This window comes from Poecilia reticulata, chromosome 16 (genome assembly GCF_904066995.2).
Source record: "Poecilia reticulata chromosome 16, P_reticulata-male-v2, whole genome shotgun sequence".
In the NCBI taxonomy this organism is placed as follows: Eukaryota; Metazoa; Chordata; class Actinopteri; order Cyprinodontiformes; family Poeciliidae; genus Poecilia; species Poecilia reticulata.
In genome coordinates this window covers 19,153,309-19,165,463 of record NC_088845.1, presented here as the reverse complement: position 1 = coordinate 19,165,463, position 12,155 = coordinate 19,153,309, and the positions used below count along the sequence as shown (strand labels likewise).

Genomic DNA, 12,155 nt, shown 5'->3' with positions numbered 1-12,155 from the left:
ACATTTTCGGCTGAGATCATGGTCAAGGCTTTTTCCTGAAACCTTTGTCTTATGAAATTTGAATTAGTCTTGTAAAAAATGAACTTTTTTCTAACGTTGTCAAAGTAATTGTTTACCTTCAGGGAATGTTTAATCATGGGTGTTATCCTTCTGAAACATGCTGTCAAATGACCGTAGGTCACGATATAAACAAAGACAGAGCTTCATTTTTTGGTTTATCTTATTCTTCACCAGGAGCAGTCAGATGAAGCCCTAATCCATAATCTAGATGGAGTAGTCTATATTTACTGCTGAGAATCAAGCAAATTACATTTATACTTTGTCCCTCTGGTTTTTGCTGGAGTGATGGTGAGCGTATAAACCAATGGTTACCAATCCTTGTCCACAAAGTCCTTCGACAAACGATTGCATTTCCTCTCTAGGATACAATCAAGTGCTACAGAAGCTATTTAAATCACTCATGTCTTTATTTTAGGTGTGTGGCAGCAGGAGCAAACCTAAAACTTGTAGGACAGTGAATCCTGAAGACCAGGATTCAGAACCACAGGCATAGATAACAGATGAAATTATGGTGGGTCTAAGAGACTCTTCTCACAAAATGATGTAAGTTTGAAGATATCAGAAGATAATAATATTACAAAATGTTCAAAGATATCGAATAACACATAGATTCATTCAAAGGTCTTTTTGTTTGTGACCTGGTGGTCACAAACAAAAAGACGCCACACAAGTTTATTTTTTATTTTATGCTTTAATATCTTTATGACAGTAGCACAACAGCATCCTAACCATCAGTAGGCGTGAGGTGGAGAGGACCAACAGTTTTACGATCCTTTCTGATCATGTCAGGATCCCATCTGGTAACACAGCAATGCCCAGCAGGTCTACAAAGCTCAGCAGCAGCTGAGTCGACACGCCTACATACATGAGACACATGTCATAAATACTCTGCCACTCCTGCAATAAAGTCCATCCATGCAACATCCCACGCCCCTAAATAATACATAACAGCAATTTCACAATGAAAGTTTTGACTCAGTTCTGAACAGTTTGGTAATTATCATGCGTCATTGATTGTTACAGAGGAATATTAGGGCCACTTATATTAGGAAAGAAATCTGCATGTTTTCCGATTGGTTTTATTTTATTTTCCACTATAGAATAAAATTTTAAATATTGAAAATAAAGTCAAATAATGGCTCAAGAAATGAAGCTGAAATGTTGAGAAAATGTTTTTCGTAATTCATTTTGAGAATGCTGAAACTGGTGCGTTCTTCCCAAACAGCATTGCACATTGCTCATTGCACATGAAGATTTCCGTTAATTCAATGTTTACATGCTGAAATTACGTCTCACTTACTGAATCTGTTAAGAATTATGAAGTTTCAAGCTCATCTTGTTACTGAGGTATCATTTCAACTTTTTATTAACAAACAAACTTTATTGTCTAACTAATTTTTTACAGCTTCTCTTATCATTTTTGACTTTTTCTGGTCATTTCGAGTTTATTGTTAATTTACCTTTTCCACAATTTTCTCATCAGTTCAACTTTTTTAAATCATATCAATATGATTTCACTACTTGATTGTAATAATTATAGATTATAATCAGGAGCACAGGAGGCCAACCATGTTCTGGTGTTGTTTTTTTATGTGGTGAAGCTTCTGCAATAAACCCTCCCAAGTGACGAACAATGGAAATCAATCATATGGATTATATAGGTTTATATTTTCGTTCATATTTTTGTTTGTTCAAAATGTTCATTAGTGCTCAATGGCCCTCTTGAGCACAAAATAATAATATTAAACATTGCAAAAAATCTGAAATGAATGACTGGCAAGTGTTTCATCAATTTGATGTTACTTGCATACGAAACTGTTGATGTGTATGTACGCAAATAGAAAAAATACATGATTGATATTGTATATTAAGCTTAATAATGTCCCTTTGCATTTTAGAAACTAGAAAGGTTATTCGTTATCAGTGACATCATTTTATTCTTCTTATTTATGATAGTGAGTTTCCCTCATACGTCTATAGATCTTCAGTCTTAGACTAATTTGACTAGGTTAGGGTTATCACAGGGATAGTGTATGAGAGAAACAGTGTTGAATCTGTGTATTCAAAAGGCAACATTTCAGTAGCACCTCCCACAAAAAATGATAAAGTTACTAATTCTCCATTAACAGATATTTTCAGTGCATAGGTCAGTGTGTTGGTCTTTCCTCTGTAATCTGGTTGAATGTGTGTGGTCTGCTGCATGGCATCCCGACATTCAAAGGCAGTAGAAAATGTATGGCACTGAACATACATTATAGCTTCAAGAGGAGAAGAAATACTATGTCAAGTTTGCTTAGTGGAGTGAATCCTGTGTTTTTCTTCAATTCTTGGGTTGTGTTTTTGTTCTTTTGTGTAAAATTTGGTCAGTGAAACTCTTCTTCAAACCTGTGGAGGAGGGTCTCTTGTTTGTTTTGTGTGTGTGTGTGTGTGTGTGTGTGTGTGTGTGTGTGTGTGTGTGTGTGTGTGTGTGTGTGTGTGCGTGTGTGTGCGTGTGTGTGTGTGTGTGTGTGTGCGTGTGCGTGTGTGTGTGTGAGTGTGCGTGTGTGTGCGTGTGTGGGGGGGTGTGCGTGTGTGTGTGTATGTGTGTGGCAATGCACTGCTGAGATGCCAGGTCTTCCACAGACCCTTCGTCACGCTGAGCTGCCAAGCTGTGAAAACATACTTCACGTTTGTTGGTTTCCAGCGGCTAATAAGGTGTCGTTGTGCGGCCGAGCCGTCTGATGTGCCACAGAGCCATTATAATCACATGTGCACTTCTGAAAGATCTATTACACTTGTGCAAATGCACATATCCGCCTCTGCGTGCACAGACAGAATCAGCCCTTCATTCCACAGAAATCTCCACTTTTCGCGAGATAAGGCTGCGGGACCGAGCAGCCTTCTCTGTTTTTTCTCAGACAAAGTTAAACTGTACTCTTAACAGAAATGCCTTCTTGAGGCCACGATTAGAACCTGCAACATCAAAGCACTTGGCTTTCAAAGGCTTTCTTTTTACAGCTAACTTCGGGAGTCCTGGCTCCTGTGTGTCCAGACAGCTTTTATAAAGGACTGTTTTCATCATCACCTCCCAATTCAACACCCCAAATCCTCCTCCACCACCACCGCACCTCAACCATCAGAAAAAAATCATGTTACTCTCTCTGGATTTGTCTTGAGTGAGACATTCTGAGACTGTTGTTGAGGAAAAAATAAAACCTCCAGCTCTGGTACTTGATCTTGTTAGTCTGAAAGGGGTTGATTAGGAGCTATCTGCAGCTCCTTTTTAGAAGAACGCACTTCTGTCTTTTCTCATCCCGCTCAGTTGATCCGTCTCGGCGAGCTGGCACCGGACCCGAGGCGGCTCGGCTTTTTAATGGAGTGAACATGACTATTGCTGTCAATTGTGGGGGGGAGACTCATACACGCGGAGGACCTCGGTTTGTTATTTCAATAGATATGAGAAGGCCGATAAAGAAAGGCGGCCCTCCGAGGGCTTGAGCTGAAAAAATAAGACGGGGGTCTCTGCGGATCTGGAACTGACTCGGTGAGTGAGAGCCAGAGTCGGCTCTGCCTTGACGTGACCTCTGGGAGGGGCACCTCATGACGCCTGGGGGTCACTCCTGACTGCTGTGTCAAATTGCATGAGTCAGTCATTTACACTAGCCTTTACAATAACACCCCCTCAACGCAAAGCGATAAGGATGAAAAATGTCTTCACCAGTTATTTTGCCACTGCTGCAGGAAGAGGGGGAAAAAAAGCCTCTATCGTCGCATGGTAGTACAGTGTATGTCGTTTATCGCTTCCTTTTGCACTTGTACTTGTCATTCCGAGAGCGTCTCTGTAAGTGACCGATGAAGGTTTACTCTTTATTAAAGATCAACACTGGAGGAGATGTCCTGTGATGACATCATGTTTTCTGGAAGCAGCTGTGTTTTCTCATGGTTACTTCAGCAGAAGGTCGAATTCTGCAGAAAAACATAAACCTACTGTGCACGTCTATTCTAGTTTAAGACTTGTTTCATTTAAAAGCGCCAAAAACTGACTTTATTGTGTAATGCACAAACCAGCTGCAGGTGGGACAGCTTTAACAGTCAGGTCATTCAAACAGTGCTTTTCACAAGTATTCACACCCTTTAAACTTTTTCCCCATAGTGCGACAACTACAAACTTGAATGTGTTTTTAGGAATAGACCAAAACAGAGACGTGTCTAATTATTTTTTCAAAATGTTTCTCAAATAAAAATCTGAAAAGTGTACCATGCATATTTATTAGGGCCCTGTGAGTCAATACTTTTTGGAACCCCTTTCTCCTGCAAGTTTAAAATCATTTCAGTATAAATTCATAAACTTTACTTATCTAGAGACAGAACTTGTAATCATTGTTCTTGGCAAGCTCAGAATGATGTCAGTGCTAGCTTTCCACCAAAATAGCCATTATAATATTGGACAATTTGTACCTTCTTCCACGACCTGGCTGAAAGACCTGCATTGCTTTTGGTGAACTACTTATGGCTTTTGTTCTTGACTCTCTTCTTACTTCTCTTCTTCCATAAAACCATCTGAGAGTAGAGCGGCTGGCTGAATGTGAGTCCCTGGATGTGGACTTTGGTGTCACAATATGACAAAATGGAAGGAGCGAATTAGGCAGACTTCCATGTAATTATTAGAATGATAAAAGTGTGTTCTAATAATAATAATCAATCCATCCGTTTTCTACACCCATTTATCCCTGGCAGAGTCGTGGGGAGGGGGATTGATTCTTATCTTCAGCAGTTGGTTGTTGAGATGCTGGTTTCTCTTGGAACAACCTGTCAGTCCATTAAAGTTCAACACAGAGACACAAAAGGCAAACAACTATGTGTTTTCCCAATTCAGAGGAACCAGTAACCCAGCATATTTTTAGACAGTGGAAGGACGCAAGAGAACCTGGAGCGAATCCACACAGAAGAAGAGAACACATAAACTCCAGAGTCAGTTTTCCAACCTAGGAAATGCTCCAGTAATTTGTTGATTTTGCTTTTTTTTTTCCTGGATGAGTGACAGCAAGCTTGATTTCAAGAGTGAATTAATCAAAAGAACACAGACTCTAATTGTTGTATCATCATCTTAAATGCTTCAAGTCACTAGCGTCTTTGTTCTTCTTCTCCAGTCTGCTTACTATGATCCCAGTCAGAAATAGAAATGCTAATACAACCACCGGCATGTTTCTGGTTTAAACTTTACCTCACTGATTACTGTTCTTTATACAACTGTATTTTTTTTAACAATACAACATTTGTCTAAAAGTCTGTGACGCTTTTTCAGTCTATTTCTCAGTCCATTCCACTCTGCTCCCCTGGTTAAAAGAAGATTCTCTTTGTAAGATTTTACTTAATATTCAGTCTGAAATGTATTTTCTTACTAGCTACCTTTTTTTGTGTCAAAGTAGGTAACATTCACTGTCATCGCGATTGTTTTTCTTATGGTCAGAGGATTTCAAAACTGTCTTAAGTTATTGGGTGTGGTCTCTGGTAGCCGATGTATTAGGACAAAAAAAGGAAAATGTAACAAGAAAAACAATTTGTTAAGAACCATGTAAGACCTGACGATTCTGACAATATGTTAATTTATGTGTTTCTGACTTTGGATTTTTTTTTCTTTGTAATTATCAGGCATTTAGGTTTGGCTGGTGCTGCATTGAATACAAATACAGGAATTTGCAACAATATAATATTCCTCCCTCCTTATCTTGCACATTGTAAGAAAGTCTACGAAAGGGCTTTTGTAGACTTATATCCTTAGTTGGGATTTTGGCTACCGTTGGTTGCAACACAGCACACTGAAAAAGTAAAAGATGTGCACATCATATACTATGTGATAGTAGTTTTGCGTTCTGCCATACAGGTCTAGTGAGAAATTTGTATTTATCCATTATGGGAGTGGATGCCTTGCGTATCCTGGGATTTTAACAACAAGTGATCAAATAATGAGTTAAATTATGTGGAAAACAGTACAGAAACATTAGTACACTAAATTTAAAAAATGGACAAGTTGCTTCACTGAACGACTGCAGTGAAGCAGTCATTTAGCATAATGCTGCCGCCACCATGCTTGACAGCTGGTACATTGTTCTTAAGTTTGAAACTCTCACTTTGACGTTCACACGTTCTTGCTATCGCTGTGGATAAAAAGCAAAATCTTTGTATCATTTAACAGGCAACAGGTGGGTTTATTTCCTTTCTTCACAAAGTGACCTTTCAACATATTACCAAAGTCTGAGCCTGGTGCATTGTTGTGCCTTTGTGTGGATTAAAGAAATGCATAAGTTAGATTAAAGAATCGAGTATCCTTAAGGAGCAATAATTAAGTACAACCCATCCTCAAGTATTTGTACTTACCAATGCTAATGGTTATAAATTTGCTTTGCTTATGAGCCAATTTTAAAGGACGATTACTCCTAAAATACTTCAAGTGACACGTTTATGTGCAAGACTAAAACTTTGTCTCTGCTTTCCATTTTAATTTAAGGAGCAGGCTCATCAATCTGTCCTATAAACCTTCAGCTTAAATCTCCTGTGTTATCTGTTCTTTTGCTGAGAGCACTCCAGATAAGAGAGAGGTCATGGTTACGCAAGTTAGTTGAAAAATCTCTTTCCTTACCTGTGTTGCAGGTAGAGCATAATGAGATCAGCACCATGGACAGAGGCACAGGACAGGTGTAGTCACCTGAAACAGACTCAAGCTGCTCCGTTTAGTCATCATAAACAACGAACGATTGCAAGTTTAAAACATTCAAAGATTACATTTAGAATTTAGTTTGCAGAGAAGGAATTTTGATAAAAATCAACAAGAAATGAGGTGAAGTGATCGTCTGTTCTTGTAAAAATGTGAAAATTTAAATCTAAAAAAAAAGAAAAAAAAAAAAAGCTCAATCCACACTTAAACAAGCCTGTGCTCCCCTTAGAACAATACCTCACTCTGAGGCCTCCAACAAGATGTAAATGGATGTTTCACTGGTGTTGTGACCTCTGACCCCGAATGCCCCCTGCTTCCTGAGCCAGATGCTGCTCCTGTGGACCACAGTCTTCTCAAACCTAAACAAAGTAATCCTCCACTAAACAAGATGGATATTGTATCACCAGCCCTGTTAGTGCTGCAGAGCCAAGCACACAGAGTTTCCCTTTTCTCTGTTCCGAATCAGAAAACCTGAGCCGCTTCCACTGTGGATGCACAAACACAAATTGTATGGCAATGTATTGTATGCTACTACATATTTAACGTACTTTCTGTTATTGAAATTGTTTTGCTGAATGGAAACAAATGTTTCAGGAAAGTTATTATTAAAAAAAATATATATATATGTTGTATTCAATGCCATTCATAAGCCTTGAACTGCTAAAATATAAATATTTTTTGATGAGGGTTAATGTGATAGACCAACAGAAAATAGTGTAAATTTGTGATTATGGAAACAAGACTATGTTTTTCTCTTTTTAATTAAATTTTAGAGTGTGACATGGATACATTCGTCTTCGCTAAACAGCTCAAGGTTGATCAGATTGGCGCAAAAAGGATGTTTGAACAGCGATCTTTACAACTCTGGCCACAGACTGATTTTATTGTAGCTCTCACTTTATGCTTAGGGTCATTGACCTGTTGGAATCTGAACGTCCACGGGCGTCTAAAATCTTTTGTCCCTACTGGGTTTTCGTGATGGATTGCCCTGTATTTAGCGCCATCAATCTTCCTATCAACTCTGCTTGTCTTTCGCAGAGGAAAAGCATCGCAATGGCATGATGCTGCCAACGGGATGTTTCACCTGGGTGTTCATGGTGATGTGCAGCAGACCACTACATTTAACATATTTGCTGTGCCCCCTGCATGGCCAGTGGAAACCATTATTTCTTATGGCTTCCTTTTTACAGTGGCTTTCTTTGGCCACTCTTTTCATTCACTCTGTTTTTGCTCAGTCTGTCACTTCAGGTGGATCGAGGTCGTGTCTTGGTAGGTTTGCAGTGGTGCTATGCACTTTCCAGTACGCTCCAGAAAATGCTCTGTGAGACGTTCAAAGTTTTTAGTTTTCTTTTTTAAAACCTAAACCTGCTTTAAACTTCTCCTCCAAATTTTTGTTTACATTTCTGATGGATTACTTGGTCTTCACAATGCTTTTTTTTTTTCACTAAATCTACTTTAACAAACATCTGAGGCCGTCACAGAGCAGCTGCTTCATCGCAACTAGACTTCTGAAAGCAGCTGGACTGGAGATGATTCAAGGGTGTCAAAGTGAAGGGTGCTGAATACAAATGCTTGCCACAATTTTCAGATTTTTGAAAACCATGTATAGACATAATTACTCTTCCGAATCGCGCATTACCTCACATTGGTCTATTGTACAATATATCAACGACTGCCACTAAAGTTTGTGGATTTTTGATAACAAAATCTGGTTTTTTTTTCTAGAGGGTGTAAAAACGTTTGGAAACCATTCTGGTAAAAATTTGTTTAACCCTGAAATGTCAATGTCAAGATTTATGAGAGTAAGTCCTAAAATCAAAACATATTTTAAAAACCTTTGATTTCATTAATTCAGCTTAAAAAGTGTGACTACAATATTGCACAAAAATATTACAGACATCCCAACTTTTATTTCTGTAAATTTAGATTATTATGAACCACAGCTAATGAAAATCCCAATTCAGGTTTTCAGTTTTCCGTTAAACAAATACAAAGTATTTTTACGTAAAAGCATGTTCTACACAATCATGCAAAAACCTGCATGGCCGTTATCCATTGAACAGTCACTGACAATCTTCACAAGGGGGACAAGTCACAAAAGGTAATTGGTAAAGAAGCTTGCTCTTAGCAAAGTGCTGTGTGCAAGCATGCCATTAGAAAATTGAGTGAAAGGAAAAAGTATGCTGGAAAAATGCCCACAAGCAACAGGAATAAATAAAGCTTTGAGATGATTGTGAATCAAACATCATTTAAGGAACTTGAGGAGATCTGGATTGGAGCTAGATTCAGTGCTTAAAGGGCCACCACACACAGACTTATCCAAAACAGACTACTACTACGAGACTACTACTAGTGCTACTACTACTACTACTGCTTTTACTATTAGTCCATGCCTATTCCTGTGCAGGAAAATATTGATTTCCTTTTTCACACCACCCCGTGTCCTTGAACGCGTCCCCTATCGTTTAAAAGGTTAGGTGGGCTAAAACGGTTATGTTCCTTGTGTTAAGCTGCTCCTGAATCAGGAACAACAAAGAGTGGTCACTGAAAAAAGTGTCAGAACATGAATATGTAACCATGGCATTAGGGTATTTGATTCTCCAGCAAACTTGCTAATATAACTTCATGGATAATCTATTGGGTAGGCTATTGTCAAGATAAGATGATTAAAAAAAAGACAGGCATCATCAACATCTCAGCAGTGCCACACCTCCCTGCCACGCTGCATGGATCCATTTATTCATATAACAGATCTGACCAACTTTGCATTTCCAGTAGCTCTGCAGTTATCCCTATTGCTTGCCCATCCATTTTTTTAACTACACTTTTTCCTTCCACTCAACTTTCCATGAATATCTATGCAATGTGTGCATGTCCAGCTTTGCTAGTAATGCCCTTTTGTTGTTTACCCATAGGGCTTCAATGACTATCTGCTGGACAGCTGTCCAGTCAGCAGTCTTCACCATGATTGCACAACACATACTATATAATCTATGTTTGTTTACTCCTCTGGTTTGATTTCCATTAGCTGTAAACTATAATCATCTAAATGAACCTAAATAAAGGCTTGAAACACATCACGTTGTGTGGAATGAACTCATCAAACACACAAGATTCATTTTGTCAATTAATTTTTTTCCCCCCTCTAAATTTGTATTTTTGCCACATTCAAATTTAAGATGCATTTCTAAAAAGTTTAACAAAGAAACCTGAGCTTTGTGCAGAGCTTCTCAAACAGTTTCTCGGATGTTCCCGCCCCTCAATTCGCGTATTTCAACTTCTCAGCCAATCATGTTCGCCCAAACAACAAAAAAAGTTTACTACATGTAGCCTATAAGAAGTTCTTAAGTTTCTCAACTAACAGAAGAGGGGTTTTTTTTTTTCCTCCAAGGAACCTATTTATGGATTGTTTTGCGGTGGATCTTCAGGTGGACCATCTCCCAGACTTCTCATGAGAGGGGAGTGAATTCTCGGACCCCTCTCTGGCCCTACGTCTTCTCAGGTGGGAGATGTCTGAGGAAAATCTGGGGGAAGAGTCGGGAAGCTCCCCCGTCTCTCCTGTGGACAGCCTGAGCAACAGCGAGGGGGAGCCGGACAGACAGCCGAAGAGAGCCGGCGGGAGGAAGCGGAGGACGAGCAGAAAAAGCGGGGACGACTCGGACAGCCCGACACCGGGGAAAAGAGGGAAGAAGTCCGGCAGCAGCAGCCCCCAGTCCTTCGAGGAGCTCCAGTCGCAGCGGGTGATGGCCAACGTCCGGGAGCGACAGAGGACCCAGTCCCTAAACGAGGCGTTCGCGGCCCTGCGGAAGATTATCCCCACGCTGCCCTCGGACAAACTGAGCAAAATACAGACCTTAAAACTCGCTGCCAGGTACATCGACTTCCTCTGCCAGGTGTTGCAGAGCGACGAGCTGGACTCCAAGATGTCAAGCTGCAGCTATGTGGCTCATGAGAGGCTGAGCTATGCCTTCTCCGTGTGGAGGATGGAGGGAGCTTGGTCCATGTCTACATCTCACTAACATCTGGAGACTTTTTTTATTTTTTATTTTTATTATTATTATTATTTTTGCCCAAAATGGTATGTTTAAGTTTTGTTCTACTAATATGCATGACTCATAACTAAAAAAAAAGAAATAAATAAAAAGTGCTGCCAAATATTCTGAAAATATTATGCAACCTAATAATCCAGTAGTTCAAAGCTTAGTTTGCCTCTCTGCAAAGTTTCATGGCAAATAACTCGTTGTCTAACCTACAGGTGACTGCTGAATCTACTTATCAAATTCTGAAGGGACATTCTGGAGGAGTCCAATGCTGGAAACATGGGATCAACCAAACCAAAGACGACTCTGTGGCTCTGCATGCATGAGGACTATATATATATATATATATATATATATATATATATATATATATATATATATATATATATATATATATATATATATATATATATATGTGTGTGTGTGTGGAGAGAGCAAGAGGCCCCCATTGCTGGGGCCCCATTTGAATGAGCTTTCATGTTGTTGGCGAATGTTACAAATATATGTCGTTTTTATTTCTTTCTTCACCTTGTTGAATGCATACGTTTGGACTTATTTCTGTGGAGATCAAATTACATGACTCACGGCTGACTTTGTGGAATTAACCTGTGCAAAAAAAAAAAAAAAGAAAACAAAAAAAAAGAAAGAGAGAGAAAGAAAGAGAGAGAGAAGGAGAACTTTCAGAATGCAATTATTTATTTATTGGTGAAACCTGTTGCCTTGAGAAATAAATCCTGTGTCTGGAATGGAAAAAGAAATGAAAAAATAAATAAATAAATAAACTCATTCCATTTTTTATATTACCTTGTTTACTGTAAATGTTTGTATATGTTTTTGCAATAAAGAAAAAGACGATGGGAAATATCACTTTGACTTTTTTTCCCCCCTTACAAGTTTTATCATGTTAATTTGTATGATAATTCTCTGAAAAACGGTATGTAAATTAAGAAGATTCCATGCATGCCTGATGTGAAATGTGCTAATAATTGCGTACTTGGATAAAAATGAATGACACAACATGAGCTGTATGGTAAACATCCCTGGGTTTGCACTTGGTTGCTTTCCAGTGCAAAATAGTTAGAAAGAAACCTATCTATTAATGGCGCAGGATTTGAAAATAAGTAAAAAAAAATTGATAGGTTCCTCGTAGCTTTTTCTTCTTCTTAAAAAAAAAGATTAAATTTAGGAGGCGTTTTATTAAAGTATTGGCAGACTGCAGCTAAAAAAAAAAATCCCTGCTTTTACAGAATTACATTTTAATTAAATATCTAAAAGCGTTCCCAGTCTCTCTTTTCCTCGCTGTGTTTACAGTTGGATTAAAGTCTGTGCCTGCAGCTCTCTTTTATAAGTAAGTTATACTG

The 12,155-nt window shown here is 38.8% G+C and overlaps 1 protein-coding gene across 1 annotated transcript; it reads left to right on the top strand.

Annotated features, from left to right (window-relative positions):
- Window positions 1–10,070: 10,070 nt before the first annotated feature.
- twist1b (twist family bHLH transcription factor 1b) lies at window positions 10,071–11,661 on the top strand. The gene is made up of 2 exons (XM_081597629.1): window positions 10,071–10,832; window positions 11,010–11,661. The coding sequence occupies exon 1, from the start codon at window positions 10,264–10,266 to the stop codon at window positions 10,771–10,773; it is 510 nt and encodes a 169-aa protein (XP_081453755.1). The 5' UTR covers window positions 10,071–10,263; the 3' UTR covers window positions 10,774–10,832; window positions 11,010–11,661.
- Window positions 11,662–12,155: the final 494 nt, after the last annotated feature.